This window comes from Pongo pygmaeus, chromosome 5, assembly GCF_028885625.2.
Source record: "Pongo pygmaeus isolate AG05252 chromosome 5, NHGRI_mPonPyg2-v2.0_pri, whole genome shotgun sequence".
NCBI classification, from domain to species: Eukaryota; Metazoa; Chordata; class Mammalia; order Primates; family Hominidae; genus Pongo; species Pongo pygmaeus.
This window is the reverse complement of record NC_072378.2, coordinates 159,760,021-159,784,247: the sequence shown is the minus strand read 5'-3', so window position 1 is coordinate 159,784,247 and position 24,227 is coordinate 159,760,021. Positions and strand designations below refer to the sequence as shown.

The following is a 24,227-nucleotide window of genomic DNA, read 5'->3' as shown; positions in this document are numbered from 1 at the left end:
GGCCATGAACTTTTGCCCTGTGAAGTGCACACTAAATAAAACTAATAATTGCATGAGAAAGCTACTGTGAAAGTAATGCCACAGACAGTATTAATTCCCCGTTGGCCAAAGGCTTTGATTGAAATTGTACTTGGAAAGAAGGCAGTCTTTGATTCATAATTAATTCCTTGATTTTGAATTGGGGTACATGTTAAGCACGAGTCTGGTGCACGGCAGCTCCGCTGCCTGGCTGCAGAAACATCTGGTGGAGCCCTTGCTTTGCCTATTGGTTTACTCTGCTGGCACCTTTTGTACCAAGTGCCAATGACACATGTCAGTTTAAATAAGTTGACATCGCCAGCTCCACTGGTTCATTCGGCAGAATTCCGCCATTGCAAACAGAGGGGAGGACACCCAATAAGGGGGCCTTGGGAGAGGTGCTTCCCAGCGTTATCACTGGGGATGAGTCTTTCTTCTGTGTACCTTTGGTGTGTTTAAGTACATTCTCAAAATACAGCAATTATAATTTAGCATTTCTTCCTTCACTAATATGACTTTTGAATGCACTGACCTAAAACATTCAAAGTAGGGTAAAGAAATAGGAAAACAGCCATTTTTTCAGTATGACAAATGGTTTTCTACTGCTCACAAAGCTTAGCATCATTCATTAAAAGTGGAATCAGTCCACTCAGCCTCATAGATTCATGACATTTCAAAACTAAAAGGAAACTTGGAACCTTAGAAAGAACTTTGGAGCCTAAGAAAGTTCTTAGAAAGAAACCTAGAAGCCTCTTGTTGAATCCCATCATTTCATAGCTGAGAAATCTGGTGCTTGGAAGACAGGAGTTGCTGATGGCTGAGAGCTAGTCAGGGTCTGAACCTGGAGCCGGAGCCAGGTGTTCAGAGGTGAACAGTGTCGAGATTATGGTTTGGTGGATTAATTATGCTCTTGAATCAGCAGATTGGAGAGAGAGCCATCTCAAGACATTAGGTTTAGAGTTTTCAACTTCCACATCAGTCATATTTAAATAAACCGGCAAGATCATATGCCTGAAAATTGGTGCTCATTTTGATGAAATACTGACAGAAAAGGCCAAAATACAAGTCTGGGGTATACATGTCCCATCAATCTATAGATATGCCCATGAAAAGAGTGCTAGATAAGAAATCTTTACAATGCCAAACTTTGGTTTTTCATGTTTTCATAGTTTCATTGTTTTGGTGTCAAATAATTAGTTCAACAGTAGGTATCAACTTTCTGAACCAGGCACTGGGAGGGATGCAAAAATGAATCCCACCCCAGATCTGCCCTCAGGTCTACCATGCTTTCCAAGAAACTGATGTAGATGAAGTCAGCCTTAAAGAGAAGGTGACAACAGCCCTTCTTTAGAGCCAGCAGGAGGGAAGGGAGCAGTGAGGGTTCAGGAGGGAGAAGAAGGGAGAGGGGCAATGTCAGCTGAAACCTTCATCCCCCCAGGGAAGCAGGAAGCAAGTCACCTACTAGAAGTGAAAGGAACCCAGGCCAGGAAATGGGCTGGAGCACAGTGGTGACATTTTGGACTAGCCACTGTGGCATAAAGAAAGGAAACTGTGAGGACAATCAGGAAGTGGCCAAGCAGCACTGAGGACCTGGATGAAGTGAGAAAACCAGCTCTGACAAGCCGTTGTAACTCAGATCAGATCAGCTCTTCATCTGTCTCACGAAGCCCAGCCATCAGCATGGCAGACAGAGAAAGCTAGATAGCTGGGGGTCCTGGCAGAGCCACGGGCAGAGGCAGTGCTCCAGCAGTGAGGCCACTGAAATGACGGGGGCAGACCTGCATGTGGAGTGTGGTTGGAATGATGGGACCTGGATAAAGTAAAGAAGAAACAGGACAGCGGCAGCTTCTGGACCCCGCAGCTGGGAAGGGTCTACAGGTCCAAAGTCTACTATGGTCTGAAATTAAGCTTCTGACGCGAGGGCGTTGAGGAAGTGAAATGGTGGTGATCAGATGGGGATTCCAGGAGTCTAGATTTTGGAAGGGATCAACTCTATCTGTAACTTTAACTCCATGAGGGGAGGTGGAAGTTAGAGCCAGGAGGTGAGAATATCAAATGGGCCGTTGTCACGGATGCCTGGAATAGAGACCCACTATGCGCCAAGTGCCTGAAGGTGCTGGATTTAGGGAGCAACCCGGAAGTCAGTGGGTGACCAAGATAAGGGAATGTCTGGTCCGCAAGCGATTGTCACGCAGCATCATCTGGAAATGGCCAAGGAGTAATTGTGGACTCTCTGCTGAACTTGAGTCCAAGCTATCGTTTGTCCAAAAAAATGAACAAGCATCGTGAACTAAAATATAATGTAAAGAAAAATGAGGCAGAAATTAGACTTTGATTTCAGTACTAGGCCTAGTTTAGGCTCCAAAACTTGAGAAAAGCACAGAGGACTTGATTTTTAGAAAAACCTTAAAAATGATTAAATAGATATGATCATATTCAGAACTATACTTAACCAGAACCTAATACTGTTTCCCAGATGAAGAGTTTGACAAAAGCTGACTAACTACCTGGGCTGAGGCTCTAGGCTGGCGGGTAGCAGAGTGGGGACGTGTCTGTGTCCCTGTCCTGACCCCCAGGGCCTGGCTCTGCACTGCCAGGTTACCCAGATCCTGTTACAGAAAAAAGCCAAAACAACTTGCAGAAAAGAGGTCTACAGAAAAGCTCCATAATAGTATTCCAATAAATGAACAGACTTGTGACATCTCTTCCCTGGGGACAGAACAAGAGGATAAAGGTTTCCATCCCAGCAAGAGGGATTCTGCATTAAGTACAAAGAAAGCTTTCTGGCTGGAAGAAGTGAGATGAGCAACACAAGAGGAGCCAAAACTGCTGCCCTCGTGCCGCATTCTCGCTCGGTCCTGTCATTTCCTGAGTCCTGAGAGGTTTCATATTTGGACGACTGACCAGTCTGGGAATTGCTTAAGTCTTGCCCAAACTCCAGGACTCTCTGGCATGGTCCTCCTCCTCCCCTCCGCACATGACTTCACCCTCACAGTCCCTTACGATCTCACTGGTGCCACCATTTTATCAGGTCTCCTAGGCTCCCAAACCCTCACTCCCATCTGCTTATTCTATATTACAGTACTGCTTATTTTTAAAATAATTTATGATTGTGGTATGGGCTGCATTGTGCCCCCTTTGCCAAATTCATATGTTGAAGTCCTAACCCCAGTATCTCAGATGTGACCGTATTCAGAAATAGGGTCTTCAAAGAGGTGAGTTAAAATGAGGCCATTAGGCTGGGGCTTCATCAAATTTGACTAGTGACCTTATAAAAAGGAAATGTGGACACACAGATCCAAGGATGCATGTTCACAAAGAAAAGGCCATTCAAGGACACAGCAAAAAGGTGACCATCTACAAGCCAAGGATAGAGGCCTCAGGAGAAATCAAACCTGCCAACATCAGGACTTTGGACTTCTAGACCCAATAATCAAGAGAAATAAATTTGTGTTGTTTAAGCCACCCAGTCTGTGGCATTTTGTTATGGCAGCCCCAGCAAATTAATAGATTATATGCATCATTTTGTGCATATTTGTTTGTTATCTTTCTTTCTCATTAGAATGTAAGTTTCATTGAGGTGATCCCTTATCTAGCTTGTATCTTTAACACGTAGACCTCCGACTGTAATAAATGAATTAAATAATTAAAGTCCTATTTTTAGGTAAAGACAGTTCAGTTGAGATAGCTGTAAGCCCGCAAAAGGAGGCCTTCTGGAATCAGAACTGCAGCCATTGTTTCTAGCAGCTTAAAAGAATGGTTATTCCTCTGGTTTCTAATAAAACACAGGAAGGACGTGAGACCCTATCAGTCAAAGCACTGAAGTGAATCCCTTTGGGCCTTACACCAGGTGCCCATGCTAATGTCTGCATTTCTGAAGGCAAATTCCTCTTTGAATGAAGACAGGGAATTCTGAATACTTCTTTTGTTTGACAAGATTATCATATATTTAACAATTTCTCAGAATAATAGCAGATCATATTTTCTAAGCCTCGTCAAAAAGTATAGATACATGGTGATCACTTACTGATAATTTCACATAAATTATTATTTTTTATTAACAATGAAATGTAATTTGTGAAGTACTTTAACCTAGTCTGTGCATTCTGGATATTCTTGGTTTGTTTTTTTGTTGTTGTTGTTGTTGTTGTTTTAAGTTCTGCTTTATGTTACATGCTTCAAGCGGTTTGAGCCAGCAGTTTCTTCTGGTATCTTTTTTAATCACCAGGTATGACAAATGAAACATCATGTATTATAGCAGAGTGGTTTGGCGACCAGGGCCTGCAAAGCCTTCTGCAGAGAGAAGTTAAATAATCTCACAATACATACAACCAATAATGAGCTGGAACACGGCTGTCTGATCCCTGGTCCCCAGGGTTTCTGCTTACTTACTCAGAAAGGTCATACATGTGTGTGCACACACACTATTAAAGAGGGCATAAGAAATTAATTACTCCTGAAAAAGCAAGAAGAAAATCACTTTTTCTAAAACTACTGTCATTCAAAAAACTTTATCAGGAAGGATGTAAAAATAAAACGCTTATTTAAAATACAAAATATAAGATTCAAATGCAAGGCGCAAACATCCATCAGTAAAAGGTTCATACGTGTCTGTTTACGTGGGTGTCTTCAGAGGTAAACAACCTCTGAAAATAAACACCTTTTTTTCTTTGCACACTTGCTAGTTGTACTAACTTGTTGACCATTTTACTGTCAGTATTTCCATGGTTTGACTCCCGGCCTCCTGCTCTTCTTTCTGCTAATCCTCAGCCATTCATGAGCTCTCTACTTCAACTTTTGCCCTATAGCATGACTCCTAAGTCCATATCTCGTTCTTACTTCCCTCTTCCAACTTCCATTCTCTCTTCTCAAATCAGCTACAAGAAATTTCCGTTGCAACACCTCATAGTCATTCAAACAAGAACACTTAGTCTCTCCCCAAAAGCCAGTTTTCTTTTCTTATGTTTTGTTCTTCCACCCCCTTTTCATATAGCATGCACTGTGAAGACTGCCTACACCATCAAATCTGGTCTGAAAAGCAGATAAGTGTCATTGGTTTCATCATACTCACCTTCCTGTCAACAACAATGCCAGATTGATATATTTAAACACACGACACGTGAAAATAAAACATAGCTCCTCACCATAGTGCCTTCGAGGTATTACCCAACCACACTCTGAAATAACTGCATTCATTTTACATTATTTTTTCACCATCAATTAAATATATTCAAGAAACACACAAGAAAGGTCAACACTTTTCTCAGTAAGTAAAACAACATGACCAGACAACATCAACATCCAAATGAGAAAACAAACAGATACACAAATATGGAGCAGAGATGGAAGGTAGGTCATCTAACATATCACAAAATATCCCAAGGTCGTAAGAAAAAAGCAAGACTTGAAGCAACATGTTAGCCCGTAAAAGCCACTATTTTGGGGGGACCCCATTCATTGATTCACTGGTAGAAGAGCTATAAATATCCTAATCTGGTCAGTACTGCCATCTCAACCACCATATTTGCCTATGAAGAGGGCAACAGTATCCCCAGATGTAGACACAGACACTTCCCCACGCGAGAACATGAAAGAACGGTGAACAATAAGCAACACTGGTTACAGTCTAGTTCATCGGGTGCAGAACAGGTTGACCAAGACTGTGTGGCGTGTGTGTTAGTTTAGCGATGGGAACTCAGTGAAGGTTTGTGAGCACATGTGTGTGACGGAAGCACAACTCTCTTGCGAGACGTTGCTTCAGTGAAAACATGAATCTGACACGAAAGAGGAAGTAGTACCTGTGACGGTTTCATTAAATGGTCCTGGACCCTTAATGGGAAAACCATCAATCTCGATCCATTCACCTCCTAAATTAGGGAAATGCAACTTGATAGTTAGAAACGAGGACTGTTGGGTTTTCCACATTACAGTGCATCCATAATGTATAATTAAATGATCTTTTCAACAATCTTCAAAAGGATCTGCTCAGCCCATGTTAGTGACTCAACACCTCAGCTTTACGGACAATACATATTTTACGTCTTTTACATATGGTTTACTCTAGCGAGTATTCAAAACGTCTGGATGAAATGCTAATAACCTACATTAAAACTATTTTAAAAGAAAAGATAAGCCTCTTCCGCTTTTCAATCTGTCAGCTTGCTATACAAGTCTAAAACGTTCTTGTTCAAAAATTATTTAATAACTCTAAATTTATATTTACTGGAAGAAGCAAGGAGGGATGTCTCTCCCAATCTAAGTAACAACACTACAGCCTCTGATTCTAGATAGGACTTACCAGGTGGGCTTTCAGCTCTGTAAACAGGACGGCTCACTCCACTGTGGTTTTCTGCAGTAAGCAGCACAAAGTACACTACCCCCGGCTCTGAAACATACGGTTCATATCAAGCCACCGATTCAGATCTCCAAGAATGACAGAGTTTCACTCACTAACCATGAATAACCATCTTCCTTATACCAGTTATAACCAAATACAAAAATCCAAATTCAGTGACAAGCATAATGATAGATGTCTCTCTTTTTTTAAATTAAAATCACTAACATTCTTCTCATGCAACTGAAAAACACATGACCCAAAGAACATAAACTTTATTTCATACAAGGTACATGCCATGTGGAATAAACCTGGATTCATCAACACTCAACAAAAAGAGCTTTCGAAGGTTTTAATGTGAAATCCATGTAGGAAACAGGAACTCCTTGTCCACTAAATAGGTGTTTGAACATACACTGTCAATCACTACTAATAATCTTTCCCCATTAGAGGCTCCAGATGAAAATCTCCAGAAAATAATAAGAAATGTCAATGTAACTCATAAAATGTAGCACATGGGAAATCTTCACTGCAATACGTAAAGCTTCATGAAATTTTCTCCTTTTCACAATAAAATGTTCCCCTTACTATGTCTGCACGTTGTTTTTGACCATTCCAACAAAAAGCTAGAAAAATGTATATATCCTGGAGTCTTGGAAATGCTAATCTTGACATAACTGGGCTTCACTTTTTGACTTTCATCTAGGGGTCAAGGCCAAATAGCAGAGGTCTCTTAGGCTGAGCTCCTAAAGTTGATGGGATGGGAAAAAAAATGAAGATCCGTGTTACAGGGGAGGGCACCCTGAACGTGTAGCTCTGCAAAGTAAAACCCTACTAAGTACTAGGTTTCCTGAAAATGAATCACTCTCTTGTGACAGGTAAGTGGGGTGCCAATTCCTTGAAGAGATGAAAGTCTGTGGGTATTTCAGGGGATGAGAGCTGGAGAGATGAGGGTTAGTTCTGTCAAAGGTCATAATGACAATGACATTTCTCAAAGTAGGGAGCATTACTGTAACAAAACTTCACTCAGTCCTCAAGACAGAGGCCATGAACAGAAGCCTGGCTGATGCCCCCTGAGATGCCTGCTGTGATCAAGACAGTGACTTCTATCTCACTGTAGCAGGGCCTGGTGGCATTCAGGGTTTGGCACGACCCACCAGGCTAATTGGGAAATGCCCCGGGGTCAGGCAGAATGCAGAATCATGCTTCACCAGACACTTTCTCTCTTTACTCTGAGCTTGTTTGTATTTCAAAGAAATTTAATCCACATGTGTTTGATACCCATAGAGTTAACTCATCAGAAAGTTGTCTGGGAGATACTATTTGTTTTTTAGTGAGCTCTACGACTCTCTTTTCACATGTTTTTCTTCTCTGCAGCCATCATAACAACCCAAGGTTTGAGCAAGCAGATATGATCTGCTCATGCCTTTGATCTGATAGAATCTCCATTTAACCTCACAGCTGGACTTGGGGAGCCAAGGTGATGTGGAAGAGATTAAGGGAAATGGACATTTAGCTGAAGCCATGAGGAAGGGAGTCTGTCTTCCTTCATCTCTCTTTTATACACTTTCTGCTCTGTTACTCAGGAAGCGTGATGTCAAATGCAGGAGGTGGAGAAGGAGTAAGTGTGATCAACTGTGGTCAGGGGACCAAAGCTGAGGAGCCCATGATCCACTAAAGGATCAAAGTGCTAAGGTGGCACAAGAGGAGACCTGTTTCCTAAATGCTGACTTCTCTTCCTTCCTCATGATCCATCTTAACGTTGGGCCATGACATGGTGTAAGAATCAATGGGGCTTTAGGTTACTGGAATCAAAAAGTGGAAGACAGAGGATTCAGAGGCAGCTCGAAGCCTAAGCCCAAAACCAACTACATCTGCACTTATAAGACAAAATATATTGAGGCAAGATCTCAAATATTCCAAACCTCCAGAATCAAGTTAAAATCAAATTTAAATGGGGCAAAGTGTTACATCTCTAACCAGACGTGGCTAGGCATAACGTATTCCACATCTACAGGGACATACAACTTGCCCAATCCCTGATTATAAAATGGCATATAAGTTCGAAGTCTCTAGATCAGCCCACTCAATTGTTTAGCAGTCAAGTTTCTATGAAGCAAAAAAGGATCAATCTACTTTCTGAAAACACATTCAGAAACTAAAAATCATCTGCTGCATCAGTTTGGAAACAGGAATACTTGAGTTCACATGCACTGATGGGGAAGCCCAAGTGCCCAACGCCAGCTGTCAAACAGCAGCCTCTGACAAGCATCTCAGAACTCAGCTCTCCATTCCCAAAGAATCGTAAGGGACCTTGAGCCCAGCCATGGGTTGTCTCACAGTCATCCTAAGAACGCAACTGAGAATGTTGGTGCACAGTTAATTCTGACTGGGAACAAGATCAGAGTGTCACTTACCCACATCCTCAATAAGGAAGGAGTATGTCTCCGCATTCACCTTGATGTATTTAAGACTTTTCAGTGACTTCCCATAGGCAATGTTGTAATGCTCCACAGGTCTACTGGTAGCATCTTTGGGTGGGTCCCACGTGACTTTCAGGCCCATTTTAGTGGACAGCAGTTTCACGTGCCTTGGCTTCAGTGGGTGGTCAACTATGTAAACAGCGCAACTATCAACTCATGGCAATAACAGATTGGGAAAATGAATTTTTTTAATCCTCTTTGATATTGTTAGGAAAACAGTAAATGACGTTTAATCAGTATGATCCGAAATACTTTAAGGACAGTCATGTATTTGCACAGCATTACAATATGGCAACAAAACAAATATACCAAACCCACAGGCCTTCGTGTATTTTGGATAACTGTGGGTGGTAAATTTAAACCAAAAGGGAAATAAATCAATATAAACTCTAGGCATTGTCTGGCTTGATTACACTGTCTTGCTAGTGACAGAATAACAAATTAGTGATTTGCCATACTCTCCAGTAGCATTTATATAGTAAATAAGTTATTAGTATGTTGTGTGATACAGTTGGACAATCTTTAAACATCTCTGAGAAAACAGCATAAAACTGTCCTGATTAAGAAAAATATCCATTGTATTCTAAGTGAGATAACAGAAGCATTCATTTCCACAAAGAAAACAAACCAAGATCATCAACAGCTTAAAGGGTGAGTAAAACTCTGGTTCTATCTGCATATGTCTAATTTAAATGTTTCCATATTGTGTTCCAGAAGAAAAACAAGTTAGTACCAAGTACAATCACTTTTTTATCTTGACTTATGAGGTTCCAAAGAAATTCACTTCATTTTCAAAATTACTAAAGTGAAACATAACATTTTGTCAAACAAAATCTCTCTACTCACTAAGTAACTGATATTGTAATGCAACATAATATAAACGTGTGTGAAATATTCAAGCAACAGTCAAACAAATCTAGGGCAAACCTGGAACTGAAACTGACTATTGAGTAAAGCATGCTGCAAGAAAGAAAAAAGTAACCTAAAAACAAAACCAACAGCCTTTAAACAGTAACTTTAAGAAAAACGCATTTGGAGGCTCAGGGAAGAAGAAAAGAAAAGGAGCATGTTTAGTGATGACATATATGTGAGTTAGTATGTGATTTTAATATTGGATGAAAATTCTGAACAGAATAAACATAGATAATTCTAACACACATCAGTCCTCCCAAAATTGCCCATTGCCTCTGGAGTAAAATGATTAGCAAGGGAAAGAACTCCTTAGAGAAATTCAAGGGATGAAAGAAGAGTATGAATTTGAGGATTTTGAAGCGTTAGAGAAAGAATGTCTATTCTGGAGACAGAAGCATGATGTTAGGGTATGGACAAAAATCTACAAAGCATTCCCTCCCAACTCCAGAGGTGAGGTTCCTGTAAACCTGTGAGGGAGGAATCACAGGTAAGTGGCCTCATGCTCTTTGGGAAATTTTGAGTTGGGAAGACTATGAAGACACCAATCATTTTCTAGGCATTTAAAATTAGCAATAGTGGTTACTCTTCTCTAATTTCATTTACCTTTCCTTACCTACAAGCAACTTCAGCAGGAATCATTCCCAGGAATCCAACATTTCACACTGACCAAAAGGTGTGTAGAAGCAAAACAAGATATCCGAAAACTACAAATGGAAGTTCATGGTTGAATGTTTCTCCCAAGGAAGAATATAAATGAATGAATATACATATCGCATTTTTCTTTACAGCAAATCTCCATCAAGAAAAGCGAGATCTTGAATAGACATTCTAAAATGTGAGAAACGTGAAACCTAAATACTGTCACATTTTCTACCGGGCACTAGTGATTCAATCAGTACACAGCTACCTAGGCCAGAACATGATTTACCTTTATTACTGACACATGAAAAGAGCAATTTATAAATATGTTCATTGTTCTTCTCTGCGATACCTTGCATTTATCCTTGGAAATTATTCTGTGCTGAGTCACACAGCTACACCAGGGATGGAGCCAACTACAAACATGGCTTTGCCCAACTCTAAAGCCCAGCTCTGCCAGAAGCTCATGCTCCCTCGGAATTGCTCTCTTATTATCAATGATCAATGACCATATCCACTGAAACATACTATCCTAAAACAAATTGTAAGATCTCCAGAGCTGTTTACCACCCCACCACCCTCCACCCCACCTTCCCCCACCATCTTCCTCTCCTGGGAGCACTCTTCCTCCCTACCCACCACAATCACTTCACCTTGTGCTGCGCGTCCTCATCGACCCCTCTCTTCTGGAAGGAATGGAATAAGTGAGTGATGTTCTCTCTCAGGAATTTGCTTCTTATGACAAAACTTTAAACCAGAGGAGTGACTTTCTAATAGTGACAATTTAAGCCTTAGAGAGTTACCTAATGAAGGTTATTTTTAACATAAAGGCCTTTTGGGGACCCTGAAACAAAACCTTACAGGCAACCTTATCGTCAGTCTCCTTATAAGATCAATTCTGAATTTAAGGTTCTCAAAATGCCTTAGGCCAAATATCGCGACCTCCTCCTCCCACCCACCGCACCACACACAGACTGGGCCAGTTAAACAAAACACTTGACCTGATGAGATATTTTCATTTCCTGGATTCCCATCGACGTTGATATTAAAATTGATGTCATTTTTGGTGCTTCATGCCTAACTCGTCCATGACTAACTCAGAGAGAACTGGACAAAAAGACAAATAGGAGACCCAGATAAAAAGCAATCCCGCCCATCATTCCAGCCCTGCCTCTCACCTGCAGTGCCTCAGCTCTGAGTGAAGTCATCAAACCAGCATCTAACTAAGGAGCAGTCATTCCAGCAAGCACAAATCAATGTGCATGAGCTTAGATTGCTTGACAGAAAACTTATCCTTGGGGTTAGAAGTATGACAGTTTGTTCTATTCCCGATCATTGTTTTGATGGTCTCATGAGTGCAATCGTTCAATGTGAAATAAAGCTATAAGGAGTGTGAATGTGGCTTTGGGCTCTGTTGGTTGCATTCTGAGTTCTGTGTTCTGGAATCAGCACTTTGATAGCATAAAGATGAAATATGACAAAGTGAGTCCTTGTTTATTTTTAAGTATTCTTAGAAACTTGAAACAGACCATCCTCTCTGCTGGACAAATGAATCATAGAATCTTTGTAATCATTTACAGTATTCTCATCTAATGAAGATGATACTGGATACATTCTTTAAAGCTATCTATCCATGCACTGGGTCTCTAAAGAAAAATGACAAACCCAAACATCAATTCAGCAGGAATCATATAGTCCAATAGAGGGAACATTGGGAGGAAACTTCACAGTCCATGCATGAAGGTAGGGCCATGACAAGATGTTTTTTTCATATTCACAGGATGCAAAAATGAGCTTAAGTTGCAGCCTAAGGGAATTGGGTTACATGAAAAGAATTTCCTGTCTGTGTCCTTCCTCATTCAAGACTGTCTTTGAGTGGAGACAGATGGTAAGGTGCTCCAGACAGAAGAAGAAAGCCAGTAACAGCCTGCTATGACTTCAAAGATTTCATAACACAGCAAAATCACTTCCACAGTTCATACCAGTAAACTTTATTCAGATTCAAGAATATTTTGCTGGGGACTGAGTGGCAAAATAATATTTTGGTGGCCGTTCAGATACCCAGCAATTGCCAGGCTAGACACTTCTGTGCCATAGCTCCCATGGGGAATAGGACCTCTATTGGTTTGCTGGAGAATGAAAAATAAGGGCACAATCAGCACCTAGATTTCTTACTTTGGTCTAGCACCAACTCCAGGACTTATGCAAAAGGGCCCAAAGAGGCCAGTTTGGTCCAAGGGTCAAAGTATGGATCCATGACTGCTCTTAGATAGATGGATTCCAAGATTCCAATGGCTCTTCAATGTCTGTCCTTGAAGAGTCTTCAGTTTGCACAGACAGGCCTCCAGAGATTCCCCGGGGTTGCTGACATGCTGAGTCCAGAACTAAGCCTGAGTCCAGCAGTAGGTCTCTGGGCCAACCTGACCAATATATCTGCAGGGTCTGTTCATCATAGTAGATGGGGCACCATACCTCATCTTCTCACTCAGGGCTGCCTACACACTTGGTGCTCACTTAAATGGTTTATGGTTGAAGGAAAAGATGTAAGACCAACAAGATCAATCCAGGAGTCTCCAAGGACCATGCCTGCAAGTAATGAAGACCATGAAATGCCTACAAGGACCATGAACCTCCAGCAAGTGACATCTATGGAGAATATATGCTCCATCTAAAGGCACAATTCAGTTTAGGTTCCTGCTGATGAAAAGAAATTCAGACAAAAATGTCCAGGCTCCACATTGTCAGACATTCTGGGATTTTTTTCTAAGAAGCTAAAACCCTGATTTTTGTGTGAAAACTCCCAATTGTATATTAATTGGTGATTAACTCCATTAAAAAAAAACACTACGTAGGGACACACACACACACATACACACACGAGCTGCCAGACTCAGTCCACTGGCGGCCAGTCAGTGACCTCTACCTTGACCCCAGAAGAAATCCTTTAGTTGTTGACCCAGACAACTTCCTCGTGTCTAATTTCAATTCAGAGACTCTGTGAATCTGGGTCCGTGAGGAAAGTCTATGAATCAAGATGAAAGCTAAAGTCTGGAGAGGAACTAGAGCAATCCCAGCCCCTGAAGGCATCAGGTACAGATCTGTCCAAGGAATCACATCACACCCCCAGACCTCCCCTCTGTCCCTCAAGAGACCAGAAGGCTCTGAAAAAGCTGTCCTGGGCTCCAAGAAGTAGGGAGATGCATCCCAGCAAGCCTTCAGGGAGAGGAGTGTGGGATGCTACACAGGCTTCAACTACCAGCAAAACTGTTGACTTCTGCATGTCTATTTCTGGCCTAACCATTCCAGACCAATATTCCCCTACTGTCTATATGGTCCAATATGAGTTTCAAACTGAACACTTTCAGAATGAAATTCAATATCCAATTATTCAAAATCTTGGTTCAGACAACACCACCTGTCCAAGCACCTGAATTAGATGTTCAGCATCATCCTTCAGTGTCCAGGCATATCCATGGTGGACGAAAATAAGCATGCTTCCTCTCAAGGGAACTCTGTCAAGCACTGTTTCTCAGAATAAAGAGAAGGAAGGTTCAGAATCAGTGAATAAAGTGAATCAATGGTAAAAATAATGCCATAATGACACAATTCATAAAGAAATCATGCTGAGAAAACTGTGATTTGAAATAGTAACTGAATCTTTCTGGATTAAAAGTGTTGCTTTTGGTCTTGGTTTTGTTTCAATTTTTTAATGACATATAGTTACTTCATTAAGTTCTCAAGGTAGGTAAAAGGAAAAAGATGAATGGATGGTAGATTTTAGAGGTGGGGGCAGAGGTGGTTATAAGAGCATGACATGGCTGGGCGTGGTGGCTCACGTAGGTTATCCCAGCACTTTGGGAGACTGCAGCAGGTGGATCACCTGAGCCCAGGAGTCTGAGACCAGTCTGAGCAACATGGTGAAACCTCATTTCTATATATAAAAAAATACAAAAAAATTAGCTAGACATGGTGTCGTGCACCTGTAGTCCCAGCTACATGGGAGGCTGAGGTGGGAGCATTGCTTGAGCCTGGGAGGGCAGGATGCAGTGAGCTGTGATTTATCATTGTACCACCACATCCTAGCCTGGGCGACAGAGTGAGACCCTGTCACAAAAAAAAAAAAAAAAAAGGACGACTAATCCAGGGATAAACAAAGAATAAAATCATCTTCTATCAGGCATAATTCCTTTGCATATGCTCCATTTTAACTTTGAAATGCACTGATTTTAGCCAAATGTTCTACAGCACCGAAAGTGTTGGCTCAGAGTCAGCATTCAATATTAGGTGTATAAATGAATACTTTAAGTTTGATTTACAGTCAGCCTACCATTTAGAAACAAAATAGCAACTGATAAGCATGCTTACATTTTTTAATTCTGTGATTGCACTGAAACAGAGCTTACCACTCACATAATCGTTGTAGATAATGAAGTTAAAATACACAGCTGAGATTTAAAAAAATCCACTAATAAAATGTTGAATAGGTAAAACCAAATATTTTCTGAGATAATAAATGATGGAACAGTTGCAAGAAAAACAAATGCTATTTCTTCTTTGATTTTTCTACCAAGTATTCCCTTGAGAAAATTATTCAAGTAACTAAAAATCCATTTGATTTGATTTGAAAATCAAGTCTTCAAATAATAGATTTGAGTTATCTTTGGATCTCAAAACTCCTGGTCCCACTGTACTTAGACAATTCATTGATTCCTAGGACCCATCTCTTATAGTGATATGGTTTGGCACTGTGTCCCCACCCAAATCTCGTGTTGAATTGTGATCCTGAGTGTTGGAGGTACGGGGTGATGAGATCATGGAGTGGTTGCTAATGGTTTAGCACCATCCCCCTAGTGCTGTCCCATGATAGAGTCTCACAAGATATGGTTATTTGAAAGTGTGTGGCACCTCCCCTTTCGCTCTCTTGCTCCACCATCGTAGACATGCTTACTTCCCCTTCGCTTTCCGCCAAGCTTGTAAATTTCCTGAGGCCTCCTAGCCTTGCTTCCTGCACAGCCTGAAGAACCGTGAGTCAATTAAATCTCTTTTCTTCTTAAGTTACCCAGTCTCAGGTAGTTCTTTACAGCAGCATGAGAACGAACTGATACAAATACCAAATGGAATACATTTGGCCAAGCAATAAAAGGGCCTATATATTTCTAGTGTGCTGATCAATAACAAATTACATTTCAGTTTCATTTCCCCAGGCTAAATGTATGAAGCACCCATTCCTGAACTTGAAGCATGAGGCACAAAAGTGCTCATGATGAACATTTGAGTTCAAAACAAAATTCAACAAACAGATAAAAGAGTCAGAAAGCAAAATATCAGGTTTATTGCTGACAAAGCTGAACTGGAGAATGTGGGCTCTAACGTGTGGTCACCATTGTGCTTCCTACCTCCTCGTCTCCCTGCTCCAGCTCTGGACCATTGGAGGACCCAGAAGGAGACTGCAGGGCAGACTACTCAGCAAGCAGCTTCCCAGCTGTGGACAGAGAGCAACCGGCCTAGACCTCACCCCATGAACTCCCACAGGGATGTGGGAGTGGAGCCAAATGGAACTTTCCCGTAGGAAGGCAGACCTGAGAGAAGACACTCACACCTGTGGCTTCTAATCCATTCACGCCACCAGGTAAAGAAAGAAGGACGACCAGGCTGTACTCCTCCCAATCGCCCTCGGCTGCAGCGTGGAGTGCGGGATAGGGGACAGGCCAGAAACGTCCTCTGTTGTGCTCATTGGCACCACAGCTCCTCTCCTTGGAAGCTCCCTGAACATCCCCAGCTGCTTGTCCCTGACCCAATGGGTGCAACGGTCAACCTGTGGTCAAGCTGTGGCTGCCCCTCAGGGTGAGGATGAGGACCACCTTGCCCCACCTTCAGGAGATGACCTGGATTCATCAGTGACCTGCCATGTATCTTACTGGGATTAAAGATGGGAATACCGCCCCTATCAGGACCCCAGAAGGCTTTGACATGGGTAAAACTCATTCTTTAGCCAACTCCAAAGTCAAGCTGACCTCCAGGCTGAAAATTTACTGCTGTCCTGACCTATTCCAATGCCAAATTTTCCCCAGTTTATGCTGTCCGAAAAAGCCCAGCACAGTCCCAGGAATGAGATGACATAACGGCATGACAATCTGCTCATAACACAATACAAGCAATATAAAAACACCCAGATTTTCACAGAAATCCCTCCCATCACAAAATTCCCAGGGGAAATTTAAAGTCCAAAAGTAGGGCTTTCTTTGTCTCATAGCTCAAAACCGAAAGAAATTAAAGTCCAAATAGCTTTCCTCCTTTACTTCTTATACTATTCGGCCTCAGCCAGGGAAGAGTCTTTCCAATGCCCAGGAGGGGTGAGAGTTCCCTTAGCAACTGTGGCCTCTGCCATCATTCACTGAAATCAGTGCCATTTCTTCAGGGCTCCCTGAAGTAAGAATAAGTGAATCCAAAGTGTCCTGCTTGCCTAAATTCTTAGAGTCCTCCACAAAATCTCCATAAGGAAGCCAATCCACACTGTATTGTGGAAACAATACACATCATTTCTGTCTATCCAGTAAAGCTCCCCTGATTCTTCTGGTAATGGACGTGTGACCCCAAACTGCCCAGGGAACTTCCCAGGAATTGTTCTAACTGGAGCTGGACCGGAGATATGGCCAGTATTTTCTACTCATGAGGCTGTGGAGGAAGAATCCTGGCATTGCTGGTGACCAGCTCTTGCTCTCACATTGAGAAGAGACCAGAGGTGAGGAGAGAGTTCCAATGATGCTTACAGCCCTAGTTCTAGGCATCCCAAAGGCCAGCTGGCCCCCTGCCTATCCCATGGTATAGTGCCAAGAACCAGTGAATTCTGGAATTTAAATGAGCTCAAGTTGGGTTTTTGCCATCCATAGTCAGACCCCGATGGGCTAGAACATTATTAATCGAGATCTTCTATGAAAATAAAAATTGGCCAGGTGCAGCAGCTCACGCCTATAATCCCAGCACTTGGGGAGGCTAAGGCGGGCAGATCATCTGAGGTCAGGAGTTCAAGACCAGCCTGGCCAACATGGTGAAACCCTGTCTCTACTAAAAATACAAAAATTAGCCAGGCAGGCATGGTGGTGGGCACCTGTAATCCCAGCTATTCTGGAGGCTGAGGCGGGAGAATCGCTTGAACCTGGGAGGCGGAGGTTGCAGTGAGCTGAGATTTCGCCACTGCACTCCAGCCTGGATGACAGAGTGAGACTCCATCTTAAAAAAAAAAAAAAAAAAAAAGTAAAAATTAACATTTCTGAAGCTACTCCCACAGCCAGTGTATTTGGACGCACTCAAAGAAATTGAGGCGGCCGGGCACGGTGGCTCATGCCTGTAATCCCAGCACTTTGGGAGGCCGAGGCAGGTGGATCACGAGGTCAGGAGATCGAGACCATCCTGGCTAACACGGTGAAACCCCGTCTCTACTAAAAATACAAAAAAAAATTAGCTGGGCCTGGTGGCAGGCGACTGTAGTCCCAGCTACTCAGGAGGCTGAGGCAGGAGAATGGAGTGAACCCGGGAGGCGGAGCTTGCAGTGAGCCAAGATTGAACCACTGCACTCCAGCCTGGGCAACAGAGTGAGACTCTGTCTCAAAAAAAAAAAAAAAAGAAAAAGAAAAAAAAAAGAAATTGAGGCAGATACCACCTGGTACGGCTGCCATTCCTAGTGGAGCATTCACGGCAGCCCACCCAGCCTGCAGCAAATGCCAAGGAGCCAGTGAGGACAGCCTAAGTTACAAAGAAGCTCCCAAAGGAATGTTAAGGGCTTTGGAAATACACTGGTCCAATAAAACCCCAAAAATGCTGAAGTTATTTCTTAAGTATACCAAAGATTGCTCTTTATTGCAACAAACCCTTCATGCTTACGTAAGTCTCCCTACTTCATCTTTGTTTGAAGTTCAAGTTTTACTTTCCATTGGAAACCGCCAAATACTTCCCAGACTCTGAAATGAAGAAAACACAGATCTCAGTGTAACCACACGTCTTGGACCAAAAAGTCAACAGATAATCAGCCAGAAAAGGTTAGGATGTACTACAATAGCAGTATAGCTTGGAGGTAGGAATCAATGTGATATACGACACAGAGACTAGGATTCAGAGGAAAGGTGGAAAAATTCAGCTATTATTCATACGATACCAGACAGCACAGAAATATTCAGAAATTCAGAAACATCAGATGGCTGACAACACATGGGCAAAACACTAGAACGACTCAAATGACTGACCAAATTTTAAATATTTTTTCAAATGGATGTTGGAATTATATTTGGCAAATATTTATGACCCAGCCCCCCACCCAGAAAAAAAAACCCTGGAAGTCCAGGTTGTTTCATGGTTCTGTGATGTAAAACTAATACTAGTAAAATTAGCGGATGGTGGATTGAATTTTCCCCGAGGAGGCTGCTGTTGGGTAGACAAAGTCTGGGTATGAAAATAACCACCTGGGTCCCCTTCTAACATTTCTCAATACTCATGGGTTTCAATAGAAGTGTTTTCCACAGTTGGCATTGGGTTCTTTAAGGATAACTGTACAAAAAATAAAATCAAACCCTAGCTCTTCGGAGTCTGAACTTATTATAAAACACACTAGGAAATTGAAAGAGCTTTACAAACAAAACTCTGACACCACCTGGTGCTTTGTCAGGTCAGAGGAACATCAAGGCAAGCAGGTGTCCCAGGTCCCAGGGGAGATGGAGGACAGCAATGGAAGCAGATCGTGTCCTACAGACTTTATCCCTGGTTCACATTCCTCACTGCCCAATCCATTTCCCCATGAAACTCTAACTTACTGGATTCTACTCCAGGCCCCTAAGCGCTCTGTTATGTTCACCTGGGGAGGGTGGACACTGATGGAGTGAGGAGCTCTGCCCTAGGCTGCAGGTCCCCATTACTGGCTGCAGCCAATACTCACTCCTGAGCAGAGGAGCCAGCAGCACCCCTGGGCTCACCTCTCCAGCCACCCCAGCCCCACGTAAATTCCCTGTGGTTGTCACCAGCTGTTCTTCCAGCATTTTGATAACAACGCATCATTTTATTCAGACAAAAAGGCCAAATTTTCATGCATGCATGCCAATGTACTTATAAGGGTACACTGGATAGTCACTGAATACAGTTGTGAATCATATTTTTTCTTCATCATCTCAAAGAAGCCAAATGGTGAAGCCATCCAAATCTCCAAGGGGGAACCACTGGCCAATCTTTAAATGGCATTTGTCAGATCCATTTCTATCCCCTCCAGACTGTCAGCGCCACCACCACCTCCACCCATTTCTGTGCGAGTGCTTTCCACCTCTGGTGAGTTTCAAGTGGCTGCATGTCAGGGTGATCCTCACACCTGGGCTTCAGTAGACTGCATCCTGTGCCAGAGACCCCTGTGTCTCTGGGCTCTGCCTGGGGGCTGCATGTCAGCTTGCCATGCAGGCGACTGCCAGGCATGCTACCTCACATGAAAAGGTCCCATGGAAAGAGCTTCCATGGTGCCTGGGCAGCTCACTTTTGCCTCTAGGGACCTCAGGAATTGGCTCCCAACCTCCAGCCAAGTTCGCCTGCACCATTGCACGATGTGGGCAAACTAAGCCTTTCATTCAGAAGCGCTCTCATTATCTCAAGGGTTAATGGCTCCTTATGGACAAAGTTTGCCTAGAATGTGTTAGATTCTAGGTTGTTTGTTTATTTGCATTTCAGGGGAAATTGGAGCAAAGAGAAAGAATATTCATTAATATAGTTCATCTTTCATTATTCCCTTTCATTATCTTCCTACTTTACTCCCTCCTTCTCCACCACCCGCCAACTTGGAAAAGATCTACAAAGCAGAAAAATACAAAAATGGAACAGTAAAATGAAACATGAAGAAATTCTGTTTCAAAATAAACTGCAAGCAGCAAAACTAAAATCAAACTCTCAAGCCAATAGGAACTGACTGTAATTTGCTCAGAGAATATTCTTAAAATAAATCTCCCTTATCCCTCAAGATGTTTCTGAGACATTTTAAGCTGGATTTTTATTAGTCCCATTCAAGTCCAGTTTCCCAACTAATATATAACAGTCTGGCAGATTGCATTAAATTCAGAAACCACCACTGTAGACACTATGGATTGGCTACCCAAAAGCTATTCCCAGCTTCTTTCTCCCTTGCCTTCTACTACAGAGGCTGGAATACTAAACATTCAGTCATGACTTTTTAGCTTCCCTTGCAGCTAGGATGGCCATATGATCAACTCTAGCCAATGACAGACATAGGGAGGTTCGTCCTGCCATTTCTCAGAAAGCATTTTAAAGGGGTTAGGTTTGGCTGTTATGGGCTGGTGGCCTTTTGTACCTTCCTCCTTTTTTACCCCTTGGGATGTCAACATTATACCTGGCGATGCAGCTGCCAACTTAAAACATGGAGTGACAATCTTGAGAATGATGACAGCAAAGTGGAAAATGGAACAAGGCTGTGTGTCCATAACCTTGTTAAACCATGGGACAGTCCTGGTCTCTCTGCTCCCAAGTTTACTGGTGAATGAGATAATTCTCTTACTTGTTTAGCCACTGTTGTCAGCAGCCCAACCCACTGCTACCTAACATCACTTCTGGATTTGTAAAATCAAATCATCGTCCTGATTTTTAAATGAGAACTGCTTTGGTTTAATTTTCATTACTTTCTGTTTGTTATTTTTAAGGGATCCCCTCTGGGAATTTAATTTTGACCATTTCAATGCTTATTTGTCAGTAGGCCATTGACTTAAGTAATTACATCTGCCCAGAGAGTGATGCAGCCGTAAGTCAGACTGAACTTCACCATCAGATCTGGCTGAATTCAATCATTAGGATTTGAGGTTTTAAAGTTCTTGGCCATTTTGTTTAGGATCCAGTGTAAGCAAAAGCTACTGTTTCAGAGCAAAAACAAGACTCCCCCCGCCACCCTCCATATAAACCACCAGCTTCCCAGAATGGTTTAGGGAAATGAAACTGGAGGAATTCCATAGATATATTTGTTTATAACAATCATAAGAAATAACAGGCCCTAAAGAGCAAATGCCTATAGTTGGGAAGGGCTCATGCCTTCCATTGGCAGGCATCAGAGACCCAACTAGAAGCCAGTACTTTGCAGGTTTTTGTGGAATTTTTTCGCACATTCTTCAAATTCAATTTGTAACCAAGAAATAGTTTCTTAAAGAATGACCATTGTTTGCTAGTCCAGCTAGTCTCAGCCTACTATAAACTGCTTGGCATGCCAGACCAAAAACCACTCCCTGAAAATTTATTCGTTTTCCCAAAATGTGAAAGTCATTGTCTAACTATGTTAAACACTTGGGCATTACTGTACCCAAAATCACCACTCTTGTTACTCAGAAAGCTCCCTGAAAAACACCCTTAGAAGAGAGGCCAAGCAAAGGTTCTGGAGAGGTAGGTTTGAAACAGAGTGAATGAGACAGACATGACCAAGAGCCAGCTACCACACAGACCCAGTGACAACGCCACTTGCTAATGAGCCATTTTTAAAACATTTCAGATAATAAAACTCATTTAATGATTATGAATGGGCATAGGTAAATTATCAATAAAAAGGGGAAAATACACTACACACCTAATAAGCTAAGAGTTTAAGTTTTGGATCCATTTGTAATAGAAAAAAATATTTAAGGAAGTAAAAAAGAAAAGAAAGGAACATTTGCTGACCACCTACTTAGTGCCAGCCATTTCATTCATTTATGGAACAGATATTTACTGAGTGCCTACTATATGTCAGATTCTAAGCAAGGAACTAGCAACATAGAAGTGATTTAAAATCAGCTGTGTTATCATAACTATTTTCTCTTTGATCCCCATTTCAAAGCCTGTGCACTGCACTTCGGTGTTCGCATTTTTATAAATAAGGAAACTGAGTCACAGAAAGTTAAGTGATTTGCCCAAGGGCACACATCTAGTAAGTGACAGTCAAGCTCAGACCCATCTGAAACTATGGACCATGCTGTTTCTACTATACTTTGTTCCCTCTCAGCTGTAATTATAATTAAAAGCAATAAGTATAAACCTGGAGATAAATCAGAACCAAAGATATAAAACTGAAAGCTAGTGGCGGCAGCTGAATGCGTAAGGACACATGAGCTCGTGCCCTGAATGGATCTTGTGAATGCAAGATTTTATGCTGCCAAATCTTCATCTCTTGCTCCTCAGCTTACTCTATGTCCAACAACAGTGAGCGTCTCCACCTAGAAGCAACTCTTCTCGGGTCCTCCCTGACCACTAGACTAGCTTCTGGGACACCACACTCCCTGGTTTCTCTTCCACATCGTCGGTTACCCCGTCTTGGTCTCCTTTGCCAGCTCCTCCTCCTCTGCCAGAACTCTAAATGGTAGAGCACTGTAGAGCCCAGCTCTGGCTTTCCCTCTTCTCTGCTGCACTCCTTTCTTCTCTACCCATGTAGCACACCTGGTGCTATGACTGCAAAGACCATCCATATGTGGAAGGCTCCTGAATTCCCAGCTGCAGCCCTGGCTTCTCCTCTGAGCTCCAGTGTGTCCAACTGTCTACTCAACATCTCCACCCAAAGAACACAGAGGTCTGAGGGATGACAGTTTAAATCGTTTAAATCTGAAATTTTAGTGGTAGGAGAACCAGAAAAAAGTTGCATCACAGAAGCAGGAGAGATTTTCAGGAAGAAGGGAATGTCCACCAGTGTCAAGTCAAGTCGAGGCTGAAAAGAGCCCATTTTTCTCCTCTTGAAAGAGAGTGTCCACCACCATTCAAGGCCCTCAGAGAAAGCAAATATGCCACTCAAGTTTCTCTCCACAAATATCAAACTTAGTCCGTTTTTCTATGAATGTAGCTAATCCTACCTACCTCATAGGATTGATGCAAGAATAAAATATGAAAGAAAATCATAGAACACTCCACACATGTGAGATAACATCAATATGAGGAATAAATGCCACAAAACACCTGATATCCCCAATCACAACCCAGTACAAAATGACCCAGCCTGATTCCCAGTATCTCAGCTCTTGGCCAATTCTCCCTCCGCACACAGCAGAGCTGGCATTTGGTCCTCATTTCCTTCCATCTTGGAAAATATACTTTTAATTGGAATTTTAAAATCTTGACAGTTGAAAGGAAACTTAGATAATTTGATTCAGCTTCTCCTCTTCCATCTGCCTATTGATTGTAAATCCAAAATAGTCTTCAATGATTTCCATGACTGGACAGACCCAGTCAAATTCCAACACATTTCCCTACCTTCAAAGGTAAACATCTGTGAATATGCTATTCAACTGGGTGACATAGAGTTACTAAGCAAGCCACTCCCCTGAGAATACAAGTGAATTAATTTGGAGATATGTAAGAAAGGCAATGGGCTTCAATTTACTGAAGGAAGCAATACAGTGGCACATGAAAGAGTGAGGGTATCAGGCATTTACTATCAGCTGAGTGCCACTAACAAGAAACATTATCAGGGTCCAGGGGAACAGAAGTCCTCCCAAAGCTAGGATAATCAGAGAACAGAGTATGGCATTAATGGAATTCAAGGAGTGATTTTACTAGAGATTTTCCCCATGTGTGGAAGCCCTGGGTCACTCACTGCTTTCCAGGGATTGAATTCCAAGAGGACTCATAGTCTGTCCCTCTCTGTGGCTGTGACCCAGCCTATCTTTGACTCCTCAAAATGCTGAGAATTGTTTCCTGTAATGAAACTACATTACAATTTCAGAGTGCCAGTGGACCCCACAGAACTCATCCCAAGGACCCCAAGTCAGATTCCGCATGCTTGTTAAGAGGGACACACAATCTGCTCAGATGATATCTAGTGTTTGTCCCCTGAACCTCATCCTCCCTAGGTGCTA

At 42.2% G+C, this 24,227-nt stretch overlaps 1 protein-coding gene and 1 long non-coding RNA gene across 6 annotated transcripts in view; both read right to left on the bottom strand.

Moving 5' to 3' along the window:
• FNDC1 (fibronectin type III domain containing 1) overlaps positions 1-24,227 on the bottom strand; it is a 100,138-nt gene that overhangs the window by 63,094 nt on the left and 12,817 nt on the right. For 2 of the 5 annotated variants that reach the window (XM_063666794.1, XM_054493146.2), the window contains exons 2-4: positions 8,770-8,964; positions 6,317-6,403; positions 5,817-5,885 (exon numbers count right to left, since the gene is read on the bottom strand). The exons of 2 other annotated variants lie outside the window; for them this stretch is intronic. In XM_063666794.1, coding sequence (XP_063522864.1) covers positions 5,817-5,885; positions 6,317-6,403; positions 8,770-8,964 — 351 coding nt within the window. Of the gene's footprint in view, positions 1-5,816; positions 5,886-6,316; positions 6,404-8,769; positions 8,965-10,360; positions 10,442-24,227 lie in introns of those variants that run through there. One more of the 5 variants, XM_063666797.1, reaches the window with a different exon arrangement.
• Positions 10,261-11,479, bottom strand: LOC134739766 (uncharacterized). The gene is made up of 3 exons (XR_010126810.1): positions 11,388-11,479; positions 11,040-11,069; positions 10,261-10,451 (listed from the first exon to the last, which is right to left on the bottom strand). It is a non-coding gene; the product is annotated as an uncharacterized LOC134739766 (long non-coding RNA).